Here is a 24542-nt window from a genome sequence, read left to right on the forward strand (position 1 = left end):
AGACATGGAAGTCAAATGGAAAGTGGAAAAAGCCTCATCCCAGAGCCACTCTCCCTCACAGTTACCACAGCATGCAGAGCTGAGAGCAAAACACAACACTGAGTGCTGTTGTGACATTTTATTGGGATGAAAACATGCTCGAGCAAAATGAACAGCAACAACCATGACAATGTAAAGCTCCAGCATGGAATGAACAAAACAAGCAAATTGTACGATAAACACACACATGCTGAGGCCAGGATTTGACTTAATACATATTTTGCATCTCTATTGCGCTATAAACAATATTTTTGCCCAAACCTGTATATGAAAGACAGAGTATGTATACAGTATATATATATATATATATATATATATATATATATATATATATATATATATGTGTATACTGTATATATAAAGGTTACTGAGGGAGAAAGGAAGACTTGGTATCAAAGTCCATCAAGAACAACAGCACAGACTTTTTGGACTGAGATGGGTTGCAGGACGGCTAAGCAGCAGTGAAGGCTGTAACAGTAGCACTAAAAGCTTGTTTCATTTTCCTGTACACTGCTTTTGCTTTGGAAATAAGATGTGATGCTGCTGAGGTACGCATTAACACCTGTGCTCTCCAAGAAAGCTCTAACGTTGGCATCCTAGCTCTGGTAATGTTGCCGCGGTGAAAGAAAAGCTTTGGCTTTCACACAGACAGTTGGACTTTGAATGAAAAGCAGAGGAGAATTCCTTGAGGGGTTGCTTAGGGGGCCAAAATATAAATTATTAGTGGGCGGCTGCAGAGTTGGTACCTGCTTGCCCGCCCCCCTTGGCATGCCCGTCTTCCTCTGTCGCCTGGGTGACAGCCTGAGCAGGGGAGGGGCTAGCATGCCGTTGGCGTCTCACAAAGGGGAACACACTGAAAGCAAGGAGTGTAATGTTAGAGAAAAGATTGTATTAAAGTAAAGGTAAAGTAAAAGTGGTAATTGATGTGTCATTTCACCTTTTCTTTGTCTCCTGGGGGACAATAGCTTTGGCCAGCATGTTCTTGTATAGGTCAGACTTAAGATATCTTGGGTAAGAATCCTGTATACACAAACATATACACAAATACAACATTAAGTAAGTTCTATGTCTGCTAAACCTAAAAGCCATTATGATGTGATGAGTGCTTTTAGTTTATGGACGGCAAATTAAGTTCTTTCTAAATTTATCTACCTAAAGTTGACAGAAAATGTATGCTTTGACATACTGTATATGGAAGACAGAGTGTGTATACAGTATATATATATAGAAAAATATATTTTTTATAATTTTTTTATATGGTTTTGACGATATACACAGTATATATTCATATCTCCCAGTCCTGTTTGGCTATGTTACATTCACATATTTATCAAAAGTATGTTAAGAGATTTAACTTAATTGATTTAATTTAAACCAATGGATCCCTGGAAGAAGAAAACAAAGTACATTTAGATTCTTCACATGGTTGCAAGTTCTGGAAATAATATTTAGCTGAAATGTAAAGAATACAGCCAAAAGGCTAAAACATGCATAACCAAAATTGTCCTGTCTTTCCAGATCTATATTCAAAGGGAAATTTTCAAGTATCAAACTAAAATGTGTCAGGGGTCAGACCTTCTTCATGAGAAAGTAGATGTGCATTTGGGCGTCGTCCATGACAAAACGATGTGGGTTTCTGATCCCCTCTAGAGTTTTATCCATTGTCTTACTGTCGATGTTGACCCAACGGGCAGCTCCAGGAGCCAAGAAGTTCCTGAGTCACACACAAAATGGTGGAAGTCATCTGACAGTAGACACAAGTGGGCATTACTTTTTGCATGTTTTTGTGCTTATACGCTTACTTGTAGATCATTTCCACTTTCTCTATGACCCTGGAGCTTTCTCCATGCTTAATATCCTCGCAGGCCTGCCAGAAACACAGGTTCTCCGCTAGCAGAGAGAAAGACAATGAGGTGTTGGGTATGTACGCAGGTGAGTAACACAACAGTCAAGCAGGAAAATCTGACAAACAATTAGAGACTTTTTTATAGCACAGCATTTCTCTGTGGAAAACCTTGGCCCCTGGCACTATTTCCTATGTCTGCATGGATGAACGGATCCCTTACTTTGCTTTGCGTCTCTAATCGTCTTCCTTGTCTACTCTTTCCATCCTCTCTAGTAACCATATCATGAAATTAATCTCTTTTTCCGACTACCTCAACCCTTCCACCTTTCACTGCTGGGATTGGGGGAGATGATGCAATTCTGAATGCTAATAAGAGTAAGAAACATTTTAAGACGATTGTCCTATGATAACAATTAAATTCATTTTTCTTTCTTTATTAGTGCAGTACCCTTCTCTATATATAATCCTGTTTTCAGCATTCCATTGTCACTTAAACCACGGGGTTGTGATTTAACCAGCAAAGCAGAAGTTGTAAAAACTTTGGGATATTTCTTTGTATGAATTCCTTTCACCAAGTTGGGTTGGGTCTGTTCACCATACCTAATCACCAAATGTTCTAACATTTGTATTTTGAGTATATTCCAACATTTTCATTTTTGTCACTCTATCTTACCACTGAACTCTTTCTCCAGGTAGGTCATGAACTCCCTCCTCCCCATGTCGTCATTGAGAAGCTCCATGAAGCTGAAGCTCCAACGTTCCACTCGAAGACGCGTTGGTATAGTTACCCTGCTCACAGAGACACACCAACAACACAAACACATGATTGTGTGTGTGCGTGCGTGTGTGTGTGTGTGTGTGTGTGTGTGTGTGGTTTCTCACATTTCTGAATTCATTGTCCAATATGTGGTGTCATCAGAGATCCAGGGGTTACTGGGAAGGGACCCTTGCATAATGGGGTCGTGGTTCTGATACTGCTCGCTGTATTTCACAAAACTGCACATACACACAAATGCAGAGGCATGCGCACGCACAAAAACACACAGTATTATTGCATTAGCGCTGCAGATCGTAAGAGTTTATGGCCACTAATTCCAACTTGCCTCAGGAAGCATCCATTAGTGGCTCTTATAGTGGGAGCACTAAGCCTTAAAGGCATGTGTGTGCACGCTGGAGACATAGAGTTTGGATCAGGCAGTCCAGGACTGCAAGTCCACTAGTGTGTGCATGTGTGTGTGTGTCTGCACACGTGTGTTCATCAATCTGACACGTACCTTTCTAGGCAGATGGATGACTTTACACGGTTTCTTCCAAGAGCCTTTCTAGAGGTTTCAATCTGTAAACAAAGGCAAAAAGCACGTTCAAATGTAAACACACAAAAAGAGCTATACACTCAATGTCCTTAAAGTGAGGGTGTATACATTATATATCATGTTTACCTCATTTTTGTAGTACTCACTGTTCTAATTCTGTTAAGAAAAACAGTCATCACTTTGGCTCACAGAATGACAAAATGATACATTTATACAGTCATATCAAAAGCAGCAGGCAGCTTCCCTGTGTCTATACATGTTCACCCATACAAACAATACCTTTCAATTTTAATGCAGGATAAATTCTAAAAATATGAGGAATGCACAGTGTAAAGATATACTGTTCATAACATACTATATATTTTATTATCATAGTGTGACAATGGAAATGGCTATCATGTCATGTTAGGGCCTCAAATATTTAACGTGTATTTATATTTTATTGTATAAATCATAAAAATGTACTGTGTTTGTCCATTGTATAGCACAGCTCACTCACACACTTACTTTGAAACAATCACAGCGGCAGGAAAGAAGGAAAGCAATTAATTAAACGAGAGAAGAGATAGATAGCAGATATGTTATCACATTAGCTTTTTTAGAGCGGAATAAACACTAGAACAGGAAGTAGAGAAATATGATGTCACTGACCAGTGTAACTCCTGCGCTGTTATTTGGTCTCTCCAGACCCATGTCCAACACACTATGCACCCCAGGCTGAAAAAAACACACAAACATACACACACTAATAACTGAGTATGTGTGTGTGTGTGTGTGTGTGTGTGTGTGTGTGTGTGTGTCTGTGTGTGTGTGTGTGTGTGTGTCTGTGTGTGTGTATGTGTGATGAGAATATGCTTTGCGTGTGAGTAAGCACTTATCCTTTCTTGAGCCTTCCACTTCACTGGCTCTGATTTTTATTCTCAAGTTTCTCTTTCTTTTTCTCCATGTCCTCGTCCCTAATTCATAAGACAAGATGGAGTCCCTCCTCCAAACTCTTGTCCTCTGCTTTACCCTCTCCTCTCCCCCACAGTACCTACACGTCCCATCATCCCTTTCCTCCTCCCATTCCAGCCCCCCTCTTTTTATTTCCCTTCTGATCATTTTCTCTACTTGTCTTAATCTAAGAATAAAATGGACTGCTGTGATGAAAAAAGTGAAATATGATGATTATTCATTCTGTCTCTCTCTCTCTCTCTCTCTCTCTCTCTCTCTCTCTATCTCTATCTCTATCTCTCTCTCTTTCTCTCTCTCTCTCTCTCTGGTTCCCCTGTTGAAGTTTTTACCAGATGGGTTTAATATTTCATGTAGGAGGCAGAAGAGACTGTGAGTGAACATCAGTAGGAAAGTGGGACTGAATTAAATACTGTAAAACATGTTTCTATAGTTGTGTATTATGGTAAAGCATTGCGTAGTATAGTATAGTATTGTATAGCAGAGTACAGTTTAGTATAATATAGAACAGTATAGTGCAGTATTGTAGTAAAGAGTACAATAACAGTAAACGTACCGGGGGTCTGTTGATGAGCCAGTAGGCCTGCTCCTGACATTCGAGAACAATGCGGTCAGCCTTTCGCCTCTGTTTGGATGCTCTAAACATAAATCACACTGTAAGTTTGTGTGTGTGTGTGTGTTTGTGTGTGTGTGTGTGGGTACACGTGTGTGAGCGTACCTGAGTTGCTCTCTGGCTTGCATCACCACAAAGTCCCAGGTGTGGTTGATCCTTTTGTTTAACAGACTGTACCTCGTCTACATAGGAAGAGAAAAAGGACAAGGAATGAATAAGAAAAGAAAATGCACAAACACAGAAAAGAGAGAATTCAGAAATGGCATAGGCCTGTTACCCCAGATTACTACATAATTCATAATAGACACATTCTCACTCTTAAAGCTCTCCAACTTACACACACAGACAGACACTTTCCTCACCTTTTCATATTCCATCAGTTCTCCTTGTTTTCTTATGTTCTTTTTAGCCAAATATATTGCTGATGGCATATAAGAGGGAAAACAAAAACAGTAAAGAACAGAGGTTAAGAGATACTGTTGGTGCCCTGATCTACATCTATGTATGTTTGGCCCAAAGCTCTTGAAAATGCTTATTAGAACTCTTGTAAGATGTGATATTTGTGGAATTTTCTTTCCAGTGATTATTGGTTACTGATATTTGTCTCATTTTATAGTGGGTGGAAAATGATTGTTCTACCTCTCAATTAAATATATAATATAATGGGGCTTTCCCGAGATCACCTCTTACTCCTTCAGTTTCTTTCTTGCCTTACCATAATCCAGCTCTGAGGCAGGCCACCGGTTACTAGTCCAGAAGTAAGGTGTCTGAGAAAAACAAGTGACATTTCTTGTATTGTCTGATAGAGATTGACAGTACAGTGGGTGATAGAAAAAGTGGCAGCAGAGAGTGCCAGATGGATGGGGGATTAGAAAATGGGCTAATGGAGAGAGTTTAGGGGAAAGGGTAGACGGAATGTGACGGTTAAGCCAAAAGTGGTAAACTGGAAGGAGGGGCAGAGGGTTTTTACAAGCAACCAGAATGAGCATACTGCATGAGGGATGACCGACTTACCTGGAAGCGGTAGGGCGACTCATCAGGCCGTAACACAAGAGATCTTGGCTCCTTGAGAGGGTAAATATACCCATAACGCACCAGCAAGCCACTAAGATGCAGGGCCTCTGTTGAACACCACAGGAGAAACTGATCATTGGACTGTCTCACAGCTTCCGTTTCTTTAGGTGACTGTTGGGGCTGTGCACTTAAAGTAGTTCATCCAGCTTTTTATTCAAGCATACACACCTTAGTCTGCCATAAATGTGCGTGATTTGTATAGGACACATTACAACAGATACTAAGTGAAAAAAAGAATGACCTATTCCCAGGTTTTTATGTATCACTGTAAAACACTGAGCTGTTTCATAAGTGAACGCATTCAAATTAAAGAAACTGAACGTGGAAAATCAATGATCAATCAATCAACCAACTGGCCACAAGGAACAGAATTAATATAACATGCTGTGGGCCTAATTTGTCATAACGCTCAAATCAAGACTTTTTCCCAGTGATGAAATGCATCATCAATCTTCAGTCCCAGCTCATTTGTTAAAGAGCTCTACTTTAAAGGACAGTTACCAAAAAAAGCTGTGTGATGCATTTTAATCAGCTCTTACCACTCTCTCTCTCTCGCGCTCTTCTCTTTCCTCAAGTGCTCTGAAGCAAAAGGGACCAGCGGCTAATTTTTTTTTTCCAACCTCTAATTTACTTCAGATACGGTAAAGTCTCCTGAGGTGAAAACTTCCACAGGGACACTAATCAAACCCGGATCATCAGGTGAGTTAATCAAACACAGATCCTCTGGGGCTCACCCCATTCCTGTTTACTGGAAACCGCAACCCCCACATTACACGTGCACACACACGCACAAACACACACACACACACACACACACACACACACACACAAACACATAAAAACATAAACACATAAACACACACACACACACACACACACATCACTACCACGTCAGCTTGAGAGAAAACACTATATCCTGGCAACACACTAGCAACTACACATGCAAGGAAAACAAACAGAGAAGCATGCAAATACTCTCTTTCTATCACATAAACACAAAATGGATGTATTAATACACTAACTTACCCTCCTCACATATACTATATGTCTTGATCAACCAAGCAATAATGTCATGGCCTGAAGAAAAAACGAGAGAGACAGAGATAAAGGAAACAAAAAAGAGGACAAACTTCTTTCCTCTACACTGCAAAGCACAAGGTAGTCTCCCAAATTCACTGGTGCATTATGCATGACTGCTGGGACAAACACAGCTGCAACGTTCATGTCCACACAGAGATGCTAATGTACGTTGACATGACGCGCACGCGCGCACACACACACACACGCACACACACACACACACACACACACACACACACACACACACACACACACACCACACACACACACACACACACACACACACACCAACCCTGTCATGGCGTGTGGAATGACAGTGATGAGAAGTCTCTGGTTTCTCATCTTAATGCCCATGTCAGGGTCCTGCATGGCCACAATCACTTTCTCCATCTGTTAGGGGAACAAACACGCACGCACACACACGCAAACACAATATGGAAACTCAGTCGAAACACATAAATCAGAAATCCAGATAAAACACATTAAATGTCCCACCCTTTCATAACTTGTTCTCGATCATCCTCGCACCGGTAGGCTACTCTATGTTTTCGGATTCACTAAGAGTTCTAGCCTGTAGGCTAATAGGTTATTATGTGATATCATAAGAAAAACCTAAAGGAGACAGAATCATATAATCTTACCTTTCGAAAGCATGACATTTGCTCCCGGTGCCAGGATCCTTTAGCCAGGGTATTGATAGTCATCTTGCGGGCTGCTTGGGATCACTCGACGGGACGGTAAACCGAAGTGCTGAACTGGCGGGAGCGCGCCACAGAGAGTGCACCACTGTTTCCTTTTCCCCACATCGGTTCGGTGCCCAGCGGGCGCGCCCGTGTGTAGATCAAGGGATTACAGTGTGCCAAAGTGATTTTCAATATGATATACAGTAGTTCCTGTACAGAGGCAAAAACAACAAATAGTCTACACCCCTTCATGTTGTATACTTGGGCTGGGTATTCTGAGAAAAAAAACACATACTAAAACTATATACTTGCGTACAAAGAATGTCATTAACTACAACGTAGGCCTTAATTTATAGGCATATAAATGAGAAAAACAAATTATGTATTTCCTATTATAAATTTGGGCAAAATATCCTAATTTAAAACATATAAATCTACAAGGGAATAAGTGTGTGGCTGTATAGCCTATGAATAAATAAACAACATTTTGTGTGATTATTAGATTGAAAAAAAAGTCTGTTTTAATTTCAAAAAGCTTGAGGTCTTTGTTTTTGTTTTGTTGCTAAAATAGGGTAATTTGTATTTATATCCAACAGAAGAGGCCGATTAAATATATACAGGAGTTTCTTCCTTTTATGCAATACCATATATGAGATCAAAATAAAACTTGTTTTTTTCTAATTTTAAAAATGTTGGGCTACGTTTACGGTCGCATACTTGACATTATTGATGTTTGTTGTTAATGTCTTTTTTTATTTTTTGATGGCCGGCCGTGCGTAAACACAAACATTGTTGTTGACATTTAACAGCACGTGCACAGACTCCGCTGAAAACGGCAATGGCATTACTCAACTGTCCACGCTTCTATCCCACGCAGGCTTCCGTAGAAACAGGAAGTGGTTCCGTTGTCTTTTGAGACTATTCACTACTCTCATCGTCGGCAAATTTATTAAGCATATTAAGGTCTTTTGTAGAGGTAAGCCATCTTCTAAATATAGTATATGTTTTCGTTAAAAGGCCATGAAGATAACTAACGCATGTGAGAGTTGTTGCGGAATAGAACAAGTCTTTTTAGCTAACGTTAACCTTGCTAACGTTAACTAGCTAGCTGTAGCAGGCTGGATGAGTCCGACTGGCTGGAGCTATCCTGCTGATTAATGTTGAGTTTCAACGAACACTATATATACTATATAGAAATGTAACGTTACAACTCGACTTTATTACTATTTTTGTATCGGTATTCATTTTTCATCCGTATTTATTTTTTCGTGTATAGTCAAGGAAACAGGTTTCAGTGCATTGTTGTTACTAGATGCTAGATGCATTTTCTTTTTCAGTACATGAGACACATCCCCGAAAATGATTGTCAATACTTTATAAAGCAAAGTCTACAACATCATGCCCATGTTGCATATAATTAAATGTTGAAAATGGCAGTTAACTCATTAATCACTAAAGTAATCGCCTATTGGAAACAGTTGTTGACACATAACACGTCCCCTTGAATGTGTCACATTTTGTATGGGCCTGTGAAGTTGAAGTAATAATAGTGATAACATAAAGTAATAATTCAATCTACACAGCTCTATAAAGAAGGAAAGATCTCTCCATTCCCGTTCTCCCATTACAAACCTCGTCTCCATCTTTTCCAGGAAAAGACAGAAAAGTAGGACTGTTGGTGATGGGCGACATTCGCCAGTCGTTGCTGCCTCGCGATGTGCTGAGTGCAGCCAAGGAGCTGCTGTATCACCTGGACATCTACATCTGTAACCTGGTGCAGTCAGGGAGGCAGCCTCCTCAGGTCGACTCCAAAACCCAAGAGCTGGTGGAGGAGTTCATTCTGCATGCACCTAAGGACAGAAACACCCCAGCCAGGGTAAGGCATGACCTTCCACTGCTTGTGCACACCAATATGCAATATATAAACACACACATACGGACAGAGATACAGTGTCTGTGTTTTTCTTTTCTTTTTCTATATAGAGGATGAGTGCTCTCCAAGAACTCCAGCTGTTGGAGATCATGTGCAGCTGTTTCCAGGAACAGAGCCGCGATACTGTTCGTCAGCTTATGTTCTCTGCCCTCTTCAGTCTTCAAGGTAACCAGGCAGATGAAAGTCGCATGGGGCTGTTAGGCAAGCTGGTCTCCATGGCAATAGCTGTGGGCAGAGTTCCTATCTTGGAATGTGCTGCTACCTGGTTACAGGTGAGAATTCAAACACACTGACATACTGAAATGTGAATAATACTGTGTTTAGTGTGGGTTTTTATACTTCAATTTGAGGCTAGTCCGGATTGAGTACTTTCCTGTGTGACATATTTTAAATCCTTAGTAGTGCTGGGTACCGAACTTCGATACTTTTAGACACCTACCGAATTACCTTCTTAGTATCGTGAATGGAAAAATACCTTGCTATTTTAATACCAAATTTCAGTACATAAGGAGTAAATCTCATCGCGTCAGTAACTCAATAGGCATGCAGCATGCTTGTACCAAGAACTAATAAAGCTGGTGACTGGCTGCCAAAACACTATCTTACACACAGAGATGGACTCACGTGTTGTTGTATTTTGAGAGGCTTGACTACAATGTAAACACATAGGTGTAAAGCAGCTGAAAACATTTGTACCATAATATTGTAATTGCTTTTTGTAAAAGTGGATTTTATTGAATTGGTAAAGTACCGCAGTACAAAAAAAGTATCGTTCAGGAACCGGTAATGAAGTCACTCTACCGGTATCAAAATATTTAAAACAATACCCAGCCCTAATCCTTAGTGCCTCTCTTCATCTGTGGATATGTGTTTGTGTACTGTGAATGTACTGAACGCGTGCATCTGGTTGTGTTTGTGTCCTGCAGAGAACCCACCGTGTGTACTGTGTGCGCCTGGCTCAGGTGTTAGTAGACGACTACTGTAGTATGGTGCCAGGCTCGGGGCCCACCCTGCAGAACATCCACAGCGCCAGCCCACGGTTCTGCTGCCAGTTCATCACTGCTGTCACCACCCTCTATGACCTCACCACAGGTGGGATGACACAAAAGTACAAAAACATCTAAAAACGGTCACCTTACACCTGATTTCCACCGGTTTCAGAACAGCTGCGGATCAGCTGCGCTCCGTCAACGCCCAAGATCTTGCGAATTAATGTAGAAAAATAAAATGAATTTTCTATAAATAATAGCACCTTTAAATTGGTAAATTACGCTGACGACATGGCCTAAGTAGGGCTCTTACAAAAAACTGACCCCCTTGGCGAGGCCTCTTATTTAGCACACATAAAAGCCCTTTCGCATGGTGCAATGATAGCAAGCTAAAGATTAATGTGGCAAAGACAAATGAGTTACTCTTTTGCAAAGAACACACAACAACAGAGCCAGTTTTACTTAATGGCCTAGCTGTTGAAACTGTGGGAACTTTTAAGTACCTAGGTACGGTTCTTGACAACCATCCGAGTTTTTCAGATAACACAGACTTTATTTTTCAGAAATGCTAACAAAGACAAGTCTCCTCAGAAGACTGAGCTGTCTGGGTGTCAGTGCTCAGATTACTGAGCTAGTATACACCACACAGATTGAAAGTGTTTTAACCTTTCACCTTTCTGCTTGGGTTGGCCATTTAAGCTGTAATCTCAAGAAGAAGCTTAACAGGATAGTGTCAATGGCTAGCAAAATAGTGGAAAACACCCAAAACATTTGACCCAAATATACACTGACAGAATGAGGAAAAAAGCTAGGAAAATAACAGATAGTACGCACCCTCTTTTCAGCCAGTTTGAGCTCCTGGAGTCTGGAGGGCAAATCAGAGTGCCTGTGACAAAAAGGGTTTAAAAAAAATCTGTTTCCATCCAGAGGAGTAGAGGGGAAACAACTCTGTGCTGTGTTTTCAAGGTGTAGTGCAGGGAAACATGATCCGCCGTGAGCACGGTCTAGTTTATTTTGATAATAACCGGATGTTTTATTTTGTTTCTGTGCTCGACTTCCTGTCCCGCATCTGCCGTGTGCTGAACTGTTGCGGAGCTCTCTGGCATCCGGAAAAAATAGAAGCTCTGCGTATCTGCTCCGGAGGGCTGCGGATCGCCGGAGCTGGGACGGTGTCGGGACGCAGCCGTTCCGCAGTCAATGAAAATACACACACTGACTTTAATGGAAACTTAATGACTCCGCCGCTGTTCCGGAGCTGATCCGCAGCCGTTAGGAGTTAAAAAACTATTACTATTAAGATTTGACCCCTTTAAAATAAATCAATTGGGTAGAAGGAATGCGTAATGTCAACATGTTGTGTGTTTTGTGTTTTCAGAGGAGCTCACGCCTCCTTTAGAACTCCTACAGATGATTGTGTCGTGGATCCAAGATGACCCTCGTCTAGTCCTAATCACCTTCCTGAACACGCCCCTTTCTGGCAATCAGCCAATCAGCTCACTTGATGTTACACCCTTAGGGGGGTTGGTGCGTTGGTGTGTCAAAGCCCCCCTGGCCTACAGGAGAGACAAGAAGCAGGCATTAACCAATGGTATTACTGAAAGTGAGCCAGAGGTGGGGCCTCTTTTCTCTGCTCTCCATCTGAGTGTCCTACAGGTGGGTGGTGTGGTCAGATACATTTACCTATAGTACACATGACTTTGCAGTTTGCTAAACCCCTCCAACATGTGAAGATAATCAAGTAATTTTCCCATGCCATTGTCCGTCTCCTGCCACATCAGGTCCTCATGCTTTTGCCAAACATACTAAATGAGAAGGGGCTTTACGGTCGCCTGGCGTTGCTCCAGATGGAGTCCCTGGCCGCACTGACCTCAGACCTCTCCAGGTTGTTGGACCAGGCTGATAAACACACACACGCTTCATCCGCTGATACACGTGCACTGTCTCAGCTGGTCCTGGACCGGCTGGCACAGGCCCTGCAGGTGGCCTTGGCCAACGGAGCTCTGCTCTGCTCGAGAGGTAAGATTGTGTAAAGAAAGATACAAGTGGTAGAAGTAGAGGCTAGACAATTGGATTGAGGAGAGGATTCATATTACAATTTTTTTGCCTTGTCATAGATTGCCTTAAAGCCAAAAGTAGATGCATTCTTGGGCCTGAGACTGGATATTCAAATATAGCTCAGTTTACATGCTCTATATCTCTCTTTCTTGTCAGTATGTTCTGTCTTATAAAGACATGAAATGCAGAGGGCTTACAAAGCACACATCCAACAACAAACAAATTATTTGTGTTATTTAATTGAGGATTTAATATTATTGTACTTAAAGCTGATATCTGTAATTTCTTAAATTACAAACCGCTTCAGCTTTATTTTACCCAGGAAGTTTCTTGGGATATGTTGTCTTTTTACAAGAGATACTTCCATGAATCCATATGTGTGGTGGAGTCTCATAAAAATAAATAGCCACTTTTACAATAGTTGCAGAGTCCCTGGTCTGCTATGATAATGTAGGTTACTGACGGCTTGCTGGGGTCATACCTGTCCTGGTTGACTGATGAGTTCATTCAAAACAGAACCTATAAGCTACACATTTCACACCCTGTTTTTATTTTTGTGAATAAAAGTGAAGCATATACCTGTTAGCATCTCAGTTAGAGAATTTCTAGTTTCATAGGGACTAAAACCCAAATGGACATAAAGCTTCCACATAACCTCCAACATCTCCACCTTGTCTGCTGTAGACCTGCAGAGAGCAACCATGTTTGAAAAGCTACAGATGTGAGCTTCAAGCAATGATTAAACAAGTCAATGACTAAGTAACTGGTTTAATTGCTTGTCATATGGATTGTCTCCTCATGCTGTGGTGATGTTCGAGTGCTTATTTCATGCTGCCTTGTCTCTACAGAGGACCTGAGAGCCATCTGTTCCCGCCTGCCACACAACAAGTAAGAACCATTACCTGTCTATTTCCTTGGTTACCTGGTTTCAGCTAGAACAATACAGAACATGAGTATGATAAGAAGAGCATCGGTTTCAGGGTTATTTACCTATGTAAAACTACTACTTTCTTCTCTGGTTTTTAAACATAGACTGTAAAAAATAGGTTTTAAAGTGTTCCCAAGCGCTGCAATTCTCTCCCTTCTCTTCACTGAGGCCTCTCAGGCTTGTAGTGATGCGCAATGTGCAATAGGTGCCAAAAAAAACCTGTTTGGTTAAAATTATTAAGTAAATGTCCTTAGGTTTCCTCTTTGTCAATGTCTTTCATAGAGCAAATAAAGTTACATCTTTCCGACCGTAACATTTCCTGTAGACGTGTATAGTTTCCGACTGGGAACCCAGAAATTCCGACATTTCATGTAAATTAAACACAACAAACAACATAGTCCGTACCGAAAGTCGTAAGAAAGCGGCAAATTCCTATTTGTATGACTGTGTCAGATAAAACCAAGTGCCTTGCGGTGTTAGGTGGTAAAAAATATGTGCACAGGTTATTAAAAGGGAAACATCCCAGTTATTGTGTTATCCTAGTGTTATCCTAGTGTTATTGTTGAATACATTGTGAATGCATATTTCTAAAATTGTACGTTTTTGTTATTATTACACAATACTTTTTTTGACCTTTTCGAATCCGCCGACTAATAACCCATAATACAAAAAAGACAACTAATACTAAAACTAATAAAAAACAAAAAAACTAAGCATTTAAAAAAAAAAAAACTAAACTAAAGTAGCAAATCCACTTTAAAAACTAATTAAAACTAATTGAACTGAATTTGAAAACAAAAAGTCAAAACAAAATAAAAAATAATGAAAAATGAAAAACTATAAGAGTACTTGGTTTGGTACTGCCAATTTGTTTTGTTTTGTCATGGTCAAAAACATCGTGGCATAGAATCGTAATATCAATCGTGGTTCATATTTCCCCCCGAATTGTGCAGGCCTTCACCCTGGCAAAGAGTGTCAGGTTAATAAGGGCCCTTTGTATTGTGGATGTGTATCAACCCTCAGACTTTTATTGTGATGCACACCTTTTTCATAAAAAATACCTAATATGCTGTGTATATATATTTAGTTTTTGTCATCTCTTGCTTTTTGTTATATTTGTGTCCCCAGTTTGCTCCAGTTGGTGTTGTCTGGCCCGGTGATGTACTACAACAACATCCACACCCCTCCACTGGCCTTCAGCCCCCACCCAGCTCATTCCCCCATCGCCTCACACCCCGCACACACAGCACACACACCTCTAGCCACCCATGCCTCCTCTCACCCTCAATATCCCGCTCAGCCTTTCATGACGGGAATGCCGTTCCCCTTCCGACCCAGCCACTAATGAAAATAATGTCAAACGTGTGTGCTTGCGTGCGTGTGTGTGCGTGCGCGCGCCATGTATGTATGTATGTATGTGTGAGTGATGTATTAAGATGTTAATGAGCAGCTTCTGCTAAAAGTCTGCCAGGCTGACATGTTTGTCCAATAAATATTTTTTTTACCTCACTCTTGATGTTGTTCTTCATACCAACCACTTGGGGTCACTGTTGTCTTACTCCCGGCTGAGTATGCCGGCTGTCAAATTTCATGTCAGGGCTTTATTTGATTTATTGCAAAGTACAAGATAACATGTTAAGAGAACTTTGCCGTAGGCTTAGTTATGCAAAAAAATTATATAAAATAAAATGGAATACACAGAAGCCACATGACTTATGTTGAGCACAAATATCTAACGGCTGTTAAACTCTGTCCCAAATTAACGTCATTACGTAACCAAAGATGTCAGAGTCCTTTGGAGCCAATCCCGGTGTGTGTAAGCCTTACTCTGTTATAAGACAGATAGCATATCGTTCGTCTACAGCACAGCAAAAAAAGATGTTCAACCCTCCCCAGGACCCTGGCTGCCCTCATCCAGGATGAGAATTGCATCATCCATAGTAGGCTGCTACTACGTCAACATTTAAGTACATTACACATTAGTACAACCATGACCTGGAGATTTAGTAAGGGTTGTGTTGTACAGCCCTGTTTTTTTTTTGTTTTGTTTTTACTCATGATCTACTTTTATGCATACTCTGCCTGTGCTGAGAAGGAAACAAACATACTGAGAGATGTATTTGTGTGCTGCTGCTGCTGCTACTCAGTATAATTACCATAATTAGCACTACTTCCTTATTTGTTTAACTAGTTATGTCTAACAATGGTGCAGCAATAATTTCTTCCTGGAACAACTGTGCTGAGACGGGAAGTCTCAGATCACTTCAACAAGAGTGTCTACATGTTAGAGCACCTTTGATTCCAGCTGTCACATCACATTGTCTCTCACAAGTGTGTGCTGTTAGAGGCTGATTGTACCATCTTTGGGCTTCCCCCTCGCAGAGCTCATGGGTGGGACAGTGATAAGGATATCTTTTCTGGGAAAATGATGCATAACTGTTAGGCTGGCGGAAGGTGCCAACAGATAATATTCGAGTGAAAAAGGCGGGATCAAAGTGAGAGAGAGAGAGTGTGTGGTGTGTGTGTGTGTGTGTGTGTGTGTGTGTGTGTGTCACTTCGAAAAGAAAGGACATTTCACATTTGTATGATCTTTAACTTCATGTTTGTGAGATACATTTGTGTATCTGACTTTCATAGTGTGAACAAAGCTCTCAATGGTTTGTCTTCTACTGCACCTTGTTTATGACTGTATATGATTAGTTAAAAAATGAATTTGCCAGCGTACCATGAAACAAGACATGCTTGCTAGAGCTGATTTTGTCGGGTTTCAGAAAAAATCTTGGTTTGGTTTGGTTCCCTTCCCACTTCCCACAGGTGTGTGCTGTGGTTGCGCAGGAGGGCTGTCTGTCACAGCAGCTGCAAAATCATGGTTTCCTATGGAAAAAACTCTCAAGGCCAAACACCAAATCTATTTTCTTAAGAACACATTTTTCTTTTAATTTTTGCTAACCATAAACCAGATGGGTAAACAATGCATTCAGAATCCCTCTGAATTGACCATGCCAGTTATTCGCCCATGGATATCTGCTCCGCGTGGGATTTTATCACATGAATATCAAAATGACATGTTAAGCTTTATTGTGAAACCCCAAAACGGATTAATGCTTGAAATGACACAAAGCAGAAATGGACCAACTCCTTCCCATATTTAATTGTTTTGCACAACAAAAACACAGGTGTTCAGTGGTTAAGCACACTTCCTCTTTCATCGAAATAACAGAACACAAAGGCCTTATTATCCCTTACCGTTTCAAAATGAACTGAAAGTATACATGACTACATGCAAAACGAGAAGTCATCACACCTTTATTGAAGAAAGACTTTTAACTGCCTTTTGGGAATCATGTAATTGACAGTTTACTTTAAGTGAATGTTCATATAGCATAAGGCCTCATTACCATAGCATTGTTTCATCGGATCATCATACAACACGGGACTTTATCTAAAAGGATCAAAAGTGTAGATGTGAATGCCGTGAGACAACCCTCATTTGCTGTGCTCTAAGAAAGAATCACCGCCACTGAGTTCACATCCTGCAAAGCCTATTATTATTGACTTTACCTCAGAAACAAAAAGATCAGTGTTCATTGTTTTTGAAGAGGACACCAAACAGCTTTTAATGGGATTTAGCAGCATCATGGGAAAAGGAAGACATTTCCTTCTCATACAGATCTAAACTGCAGCAGCAGCAGTACAATAGTCACATTATAGCATTACAGCTTAGATGATTTTTGGCTTTATATTTCACATGTTAATATGTACATATGCTGTATATATAAAACATCCTCACTTTTTTTGACTAAGTGTTTAATAATTTATAACATACATGCATACAAACAACGAAGACATGAGACACACTTATAGATATAACATCCTCTCTGATAAAACTGTTTGACTCCCCTGTGTCCATGTAGTCCGTAATGTGTGTTAGAGCAGGAACACTGAGGGATAGGCATACGCTAATGTGTTAACAGTGACAAGGCTTCAATGTGGATGTTTAGCATGCAATATTAACCTGGTTCACTATCTTAGTTTAGCCTGTAAGCGTGCTAATATGTCTGAATATTTGAAGCAAATTTCAGAGCAATACATCAGATAGTTGTCGTTGCCCTTGTACAGTCTGATGCAATCCAATATAACTGTTCTGCCATGAAGTCTACTTTTATGTGATATGCCTGACGAGTCCATTATTACATCTCAATGGACACCCTGCAGCCAATCAGAATGGAGTATTTATCCAGAACATGGTGTGAGATGCCTATAAAGTTCCGTGTTGTGTTGACACCGTCATACTGCATTATATTTAGAGGTGTTTCTAAGATTCTACATCCCTTATGTATATGTACATGGAAATGGGGAGGACAACAAATTAGAAACATCTCAAAATATAATGTAGCCCAGTACAAAACTATCTTTAGTATGACCTCAGTAATAAACAGAAACTTAAACATTCTAACATGATCATATATGATTCGTAAATATGTTGTATTGGATTAAATTAGATTGTACCGATATACGTAATAAAGTGGACAATGAGTGTATTTCACTCTGAAACACAATGTCAACCTCGTATGAAATAAATCTGTTCTGAATTTCCCTTTCTTTTATACAGGAATTCATTAACTTATCTGAAGTTCCTCATAATGGTAATAGTTAATTATCTCATCTCCTTGTCCTATGATAGATGGGGTATAGGTATACTCTTACTTAGTCTATTAGCTGTTAATATTTAAAAAAAACAATTACATCTGTTGTGCTTCTGCTTTGGAGTGCAACCTAAATGATAATGCCACAAACCTTCAACTTTGTATTTATTCTGTAATGAGAAGTAGGGAACTAAGATGTTGCATGAGGGGTTTCTGTGAGTCTGTTTTACATGTGTTTCTTAGTAACTTAAAAAAAAGTCCAGACTTTTCCATTAAAAGTTTAATACCGCCTCCACCTTGCATCTCATTTTTCTGAGAAAACATTTCCTTTATGAATTTTGCACAGTTGGTGTATTGTTACAGTGCCATGACTAGCGGCTACATGTGGAAATTTGTTAGCTTGCTGTGCTGCTCACCTCTAACAAGACTGGCAAGTAATAATTACACAGAAAAAAAGAGACAATTCAATCTGCAGGCGGTCTCTACGGTGACTTTACATTCTTGGCCTGCAACTGCATAAAACTATGACAACTGGCTGTGAAAAAATGTTGTTGAACTTTCAGAACTCTAAATACTTGACTGTGAGGCAGCTGTTTCTAAAAGAGGATAGTCTTGTCTTATTTGTGTAGTCTTGTGTAGTCTTATGCATGTACTAATAAAAACAGTAGACTCAAAGGTGGTGGTTGTTGTTATTGTTGTTGTATATACCTAAATATCGTTATCATAATATAATTTTACGGCACTTGAAATAATAAAAGCAGTAATGGAAAGTGGCTCAAAACTTCGGAAAATAATGCTGTGGGAAAACTATTAAACCTGAGCTCAGACCTCCCAACGACTGGTTTGCACAAAATATACATTAGCAGCCTGGCACCAGGCATAAACATGTAATTACTGAAGATACCCAAAAGAGCAATTATAGGGACAGTAACACAACCTTACTAAAGCTGTTTTTGTTCAAGAACCAATAATTAAAAGTGATGGTAAATAAACGGGATTGCTCAAAAAATAAAAAGATTACAAAGATTCACTAATAATTTACCACCACTGGCGTCTACGGTTGCTCCTGCCCCCTCTGCCCAATGCCATGCTTTTGATTTGTCAACCCTGTCTGTATGGACATAACACCTGGTGACATACTAAGTGAATTATCCATGTTGTCTCCATTTTAAGATGCTGGATTAGAAGTTGTGTTTTTCTGTTAAATAAAGGCCAATCAAAATACTACTAACCCTTGCACATTAAGCTTAAATTATATAAAACACTGCATTAGTCGTGGATATTAGAAAAAGGAGCTTAAAATAGTGTATTAGACGACTTAACCTGAAAAGAAATCTGTGCTTCTGACTTAGCACACTGAACAAAATAGGCCTGCACTCACTTTCTTAGAGATGATATTTTCACAGCTGCAGCATAAAAAAACACTATTTTGTGGACTGTGGTGTCTGAAAAGTTAACAGACCTTGGCACACAGGCGTCATGTTTGTTCTTGTTTCAAGGTGAGCTGCAAATGGAAGTCGCCCATTTGTCTGTGACACACTGGGGGTCATTCAAGGTAATGCATGACTGGGGTGAACCCTAAGCTCTTTTCCAAGCTAAAATATTGGTGTGGTTATATTATTTATATTGGTTATAGTGTTTGTCTATAATATGTAACAGGAACTGTTAACGTCTCATTATTTGTGACTTTTTGTATTATTCAATTTGTCACTCATTCTATGGCTATAATATTCATGTAGGCCTTATAGACTAATATTCTTATAGGCACATTTAAGTAAATTCATCAAATAAATAGTTCAAAGTGCAAAGTCCAATTTTTTCCTTAAGTAGCCTAGTATAGTAGGCTAAAGCAAAGGTATAAAGTTGCACAAAAGTACCTAAACATTGAACGTGAGTGAAGTAACCTTTGTAAGAAAATAGGTAGGCTACTTTCCACCACTGACAGTGACCTTGTTTCAACTTTATGGTTTTCTGTTTGATCTCAAATAGTAGCCTACAGTATGGTTTTAATTAAAGTTTTAAAGTTATCTTCTCAAATAGAAAAATACTTTACATCGGATTACTTCTTCATTTAAATTAGTGCAAACATATGTGGTAAGAAAGTGTTTCCCTCTTCTTATGCTTTATAAACCATTATGACAGTGTCATAAAAACACGTGTACTCCTCAACCAGAAGTACCCTTCACCAAAGATGCTCTCAACTGGTAGAACAGACAGGATCTCGCGATGGTCTATGATTTATATGGCGCGAGAACCAACAACGAGAAAGGAAGTGACGTTGTATCTACGTGTGCCTTTGTAGTAAGCACTGGCCTATCCGACGTCCGATAGGTATAACTGGAAGCAGCGTGGTCAAGGGCACCGGCTGAGCGAGACAGATAGCAAGGAAGCAGCAAGGAGAGGAACCTCGTGTCTAAGCCAGAGGCTTATTAAAGAAGAAGACTGTCATTTTGAGCTGTGTTGAAGAGAAGGTGAGAGTTCTGTTTGTGTCAAACAGTTAGTTGCAACATTTCAACCTGCGCCGACGGAGATGTGTTCAAGCTTATTGTACTGACATATAACGTTGACGCTACAAGACTGAGAGCCGCGAATAGACATAACGTTAAGCCTTCATTTTTCTTTGGAGAGTGTGTTAACAAATGGCACATAAATCGCATGTTTAGTTTTGGCTACTCTATTTAAGTAATGTTACCCTCGTGAATGAAATACTAACGTTCTCGTGTACAAAGAACACGGCAGCGGAGTCGGTTACGCCACCTGTCACTTGTTTAAAGACATGCCTCCTCTGTACTTCATTATGCTTTAGACAGAATTCGGTAGCGTGGGTTTTCCCTTCTCTAAATACATCCATGGGGTTGACACGTTGTCAATGCAACAAGGACGCCATAACGACGGACGCCAGTGGTCACGTTCAGCCAAGTGATCTGCTCTGTGCCGGTGTTAATTACAGCTTGCTTCTCTGAATGACCCTTCCTGCTTAGGGGTAACCGTGTCAGTAGGTAGACATTATATTGACCTTGACAAGCAATAATAGGTTGTTGCATAGATACGCTATCATCACTACAGTATTTATAGCTGTTAGACTATGTAAATAATCCTAAACGTTTGGCCCTATTTAGGTGAAGCTATAGAGCGATTTGATGCTCAGATGCCTGTCAGAGATGTCATGTTAACCTATGGTGGGACTGGGGCTAGGTCTATATTTGGTTATGGACAAGTTCAACACACTGTTCAGACTAGCAGAAGGCGAACTAGACAAGCCTGTTGCCTTTCAGTTTGTCCTGAAATTGTCTTTTTGCATTTAAGGTCACACACACATAAAACAGTTATACAACTATGTAGTTTATGAAAATACCCGTTTGCAGTTTTTAAAGTATCTTTAGTAGAATTAATAATTTGAATGCATTTTTTCATGTCTCTAATTTTGAGAAACCTCTGCCCCAAAAGTTTAGTGTGCACCCAGCATTGCAAGATGGGGAAATGTTAAACTATCATACCACAGGCTTGTGATCAAGTGGAAATTATCATTATCATATCATCACAGAAGTCATAACCACGAGAACAATTGGGTGTATGTGTAATTTTACAAAAAACGGATTGAAACAACTTTTTTGACACGCCTACAAGTCTACCAACATTGGGGTGACATCTTGCATAGAAGCCATTCTTAAGTCCATCAGTTTAACAGTGTTTGTAAAAACCTACTACTACAAAATCCTTCTCAAGACAGTCCCATTTGAAGTCTGTTTATATTCTGCATTAACTGTTAAGGCCATAAGCTAAGTTGATTCAATAAATAACTGGGCCTACTGGCGCATTAAAAACAACTTTACTTGAACACAGCATACCTTAGCAAGAAAGTTCATGTTTAATCACATCCTGTGTTGCTGCTGTTTTAATATTTTTGCTGACTTATACATGGGATTTGCCTGCCTCACTGTTCTCCTTCTGGCTCTTTTTCCCATGAGCTTTTTCCCAGTGTGACTCTCACATGATTTGCCACTTCACAAGCCTACAGGATTAGACCAATTTGTGTTAAGTGTTTAACAAAAAAAAAAGCATTTGCCACCACCAAGGGGCTTTAAAAAAACAAAACTAAATGTCCATGACAGTTTTTTAATTTTATTTTTTAAACCATTTAATTTAATCTCATCCAAGACATAGGTGCACATTCTGCTCAAAAACACTTTGATTTTAAATGCTGCTATTTCCTCCTCCTTTGTGCATGTTTCCAGTTAAGGCTCAACCACTAGTTAGACAGGGGTTTTCTTTTTAATTGTATGGCATTTGGCTCCAGGAACGCCTCACAGCTCTTACTGTAACAGGAAGAACAAAATAAATTTTCTCGGAATGATGGGAGTGATTTTGTAAAAACAAATAAATTTGTTTTTAAACCATACCTACAAATTACGTCACACTTTTTATGAAATGTAATAACATTGTTCTTGCATTAGTTGAAGTGCTCCCATAATGCCAGATAAGAAGGCAGCTTGTCTTTTGTAAGGTGACTTTACACTTAAACACAAAGGTGTATTAAGAGCCTGACCCTTTGCTGATGGCAAAGCCCTTTTGACAATTAGGCTTAGTCTTTGACACTATGATGACTAGTAATTATGTTAATCAGCGTTATGGAAAGCGTATTTATGGTTACACTGAATAGTAATAGTTGTGTTATGACTAAATGTGTTTTAACTGTAGTGATCATTAGTAAATGATTATCTCAGCAGTTTTCAAATACATGACAACCTTTCTGGTTGCATGCATGTTTGAGGAAGTTAATTTAGTGAATAAGTGTGATTAATTCAGTAATTCTGTCCTTCTGTCTGCTCCTTTTCTATGCATTTCTGGAAGGCTTTTAATGTCCTGCAGCGCTGCACCACTACAGCACTTTTAATTGTATCTGTATGTTCTGTATGGGTTATGTATTGTTTTATGGCTTTGTTGTAAAGCACTTTGGGTACCTTTTTGGCTAATGTAAAGGGCTATAAAAATAAACTTGATTAAACTTGATTGCTATATGAAGGACGTTTTTACCTCCTGACTTCTGCGCACCCTATCAACGACCCTCAGCAGAGTTCACAGTAGTTCTGTTGTAATGTTAGAACAGAAGTATTTGTGCCACAGCTTTCATAACCTACTATTTATGAAGCAATAGCTGAGCTTCTTTTTCTTCAAAGGGATTTGATCAGTTACTAAACACTATGACGAAGCCACTATACAACATATTTGAGCCTTGAAACCAGAGAGAAATTCACCACGACGGTGATATTTAATCTGTCTGCAGGACTACGCAGTCATTGAAGTTAAACATAAATGTTTAAGTTCAATGTTTACATTAGAAGCCATTTCCAGTCTCTTGCATTTTTTTGTGTTGTGTTAAGGTTCTTTTATTCTAAAGGAAGATCATTTCTGAAAAGAAGTGAGAATGGCAGGCTGTTTCACATCCTTAATTGTTTTTGTTGCCTTGACTACAAATGTTAGTGTCAGTATGCACATGAACTCTTTCCAATATCATTTCTTGTTAAAGCGTGGGGGGCCGTGCTGCCCTGCCCTTAATCAGCCGGACTGTCTAACAGGTTATGGCTTCAAGTGTCGCTCCCACAAGGGCGTAACTTTAGTTGGATCTTACTATCTCTTTTGCACACATTTAGCTAAAAATGATTCAATGGAGATACAGACTGTGCCTCTTAGTTGTGGTTCAGAGACCGCTACAATGAAAATGTACCCCTTAATGGACATAAAGCACATGCTATCACTTTTTAGAGTTGTATTTTGTTTGTGCGTGTTCCTTTTGATTCTTGATTTGTGTTTTGTTTCATTTTGCTAATATCCATAGGTCTCAACTGAAAGTGTAGCTAATCTGATTAGAGTATTGAGGCCCGGTATGTTGGGTATGTAAGATTATAGACGGAGCAATTAGCTTCATAGGTGGCTAAGCCTGGTCTGATGCCATTTTTAGTCCATATTCATCAAGTGTCTTTAGTTTGTTGCAAAGCCGGCAATGAATAAGAAATGTTTGTGACCTATAGGTCTTATGTACTTGGTTGTATCACTCCTCAAATAGGGTGGGCCAAAATATTGATACAACAATATATCATTGTCCTTCCTGCAATACAAGAATCAATATGCTTGGTGCCAAATATCAATATTTTAATTAATAAAAAAGACGCTCTAAATGGTCCCCCCGCTCCAAGTGTCGAAGCATGGCTCTTCGAGATGGTGCTTAGCACATCATTGAAGGAAAATTTAACATAAGTTAACTAAAGGAAGATGTTTTCGATAGGACACCGGACAGCATTTTAAGGAAAATAATCACCTACCCTTTTTAAAACCCCATTTTATTAATGACTGAGAAATTTGTGGTAAAAATGGTGGTGTTTCAAACCCTTGAC

The 24542-nt window shown here is 39.7% G+C and overlaps 3 protein-coding genes across 6 annotated transcripts in view; 2 read left to right on the plus strand and 1 right to left on the minus strand.

Annotated features, from left to right (window-relative positions):
* Positions 1-80: 80 nt before the first annotated feature.
* Positions 81-7762, minus strand: rgs11 (regulator of G protein signaling 11). The gene is made up of 17 exons (XM_032531721.1): positions 7558-7762; positions 7209-7306; positions 6863-6912; positions 5777-5883; positions 5478-5529; positions 5125-5183; positions 4868-4944; positions 4706-4787; positions 3850-3915; positions 3325-3348; positions 3160-3221; positions 2768-2881; positions 2559-2674; positions 1842-1929; positions 1615-1753; positions 977-1059; positions 81-892 (listed from the first exon to the last, which is right to left on the minus strand). The coding sequence occupies exons 1-17, from the start codon at positions 7618-7620 to the stop codon at positions 760-762; spliced, it is 1413 nt and encodes a 470-aa protein (XP_032387612.1). The 5' UTR covers positions 7621-7762; the 3' UTR covers positions 81-759.
* Positions 7763-8446: 684 nt separating this feature from the next.
* ints15 (integrator complex subunit 15) overlaps positions 8447-24542 on the plus strand; it is an 18456-nt gene continuing 2360 nt past the window's right edge. Inside the window, exons 1-8 of one of the 4 annotated variants that reach the window (XM_032531725.1) lie at positions 8447-8575; positions 9252-9475; positions 9583-9804; positions 10459-10624; positions 11897-12174; positions 12300-12537; positions 13425-13464; positions 14633-15013. In XM_032531725.1, the coding sequence (XP_032387616.1) occupies positions 9281-9475; positions 9583-9804; positions 10459-10624; positions 11897-12174; positions 12300-12537; positions 13425-13464; positions 14633-14849 (1356 nt within the window). In that variant the 5' untranslated portion in view covers positions 8447-8575; positions 9252-9280 and the 3' untranslated portion in view covers positions 14850-15013. Of the gene's footprint in view, positions 8577-9251; positions 9476-9582; positions 9805-10458; positions 10625-11896; positions 12175-12299; positions 12538-13424; positions 13465-14632; positions 15014-24542 lie in introns of those variants that run through there. The other 3 variants (XM_032531724.1, XM_032531723.1, XM_032531722.1) reach the window with 3 other exon arrangements.
* tfr1a (transferrin receptor 1a) overlaps positions 20474-24542 on the plus strand; it is a 14826-nt gene continuing 10757 nt past the window's right edge. Inside the window, exon 1 of the mRNA XM_032531718.1 lies at positions 20474-20621. The gene's annotated coding sequence lies outside the window, so the exon portion shown is untranslated. The remainder of the gene's footprint in view (positions 20622-24542) is intronic.

The sequence above is a fragment of the Etheostoma spectabile genome, chromosome 12, assembly GCF_008692095.1.
Source record: "Etheostoma spectabile isolate EspeVRDwgs_2016 chromosome 12, UIUC_Espe_1.0, whole genome shotgun sequence".
NCBI lineage: Eukaryota > Metazoa > Chordata > Actinopteri > Perciformes > Percidae > Etheostoma > Etheostoma spectabile.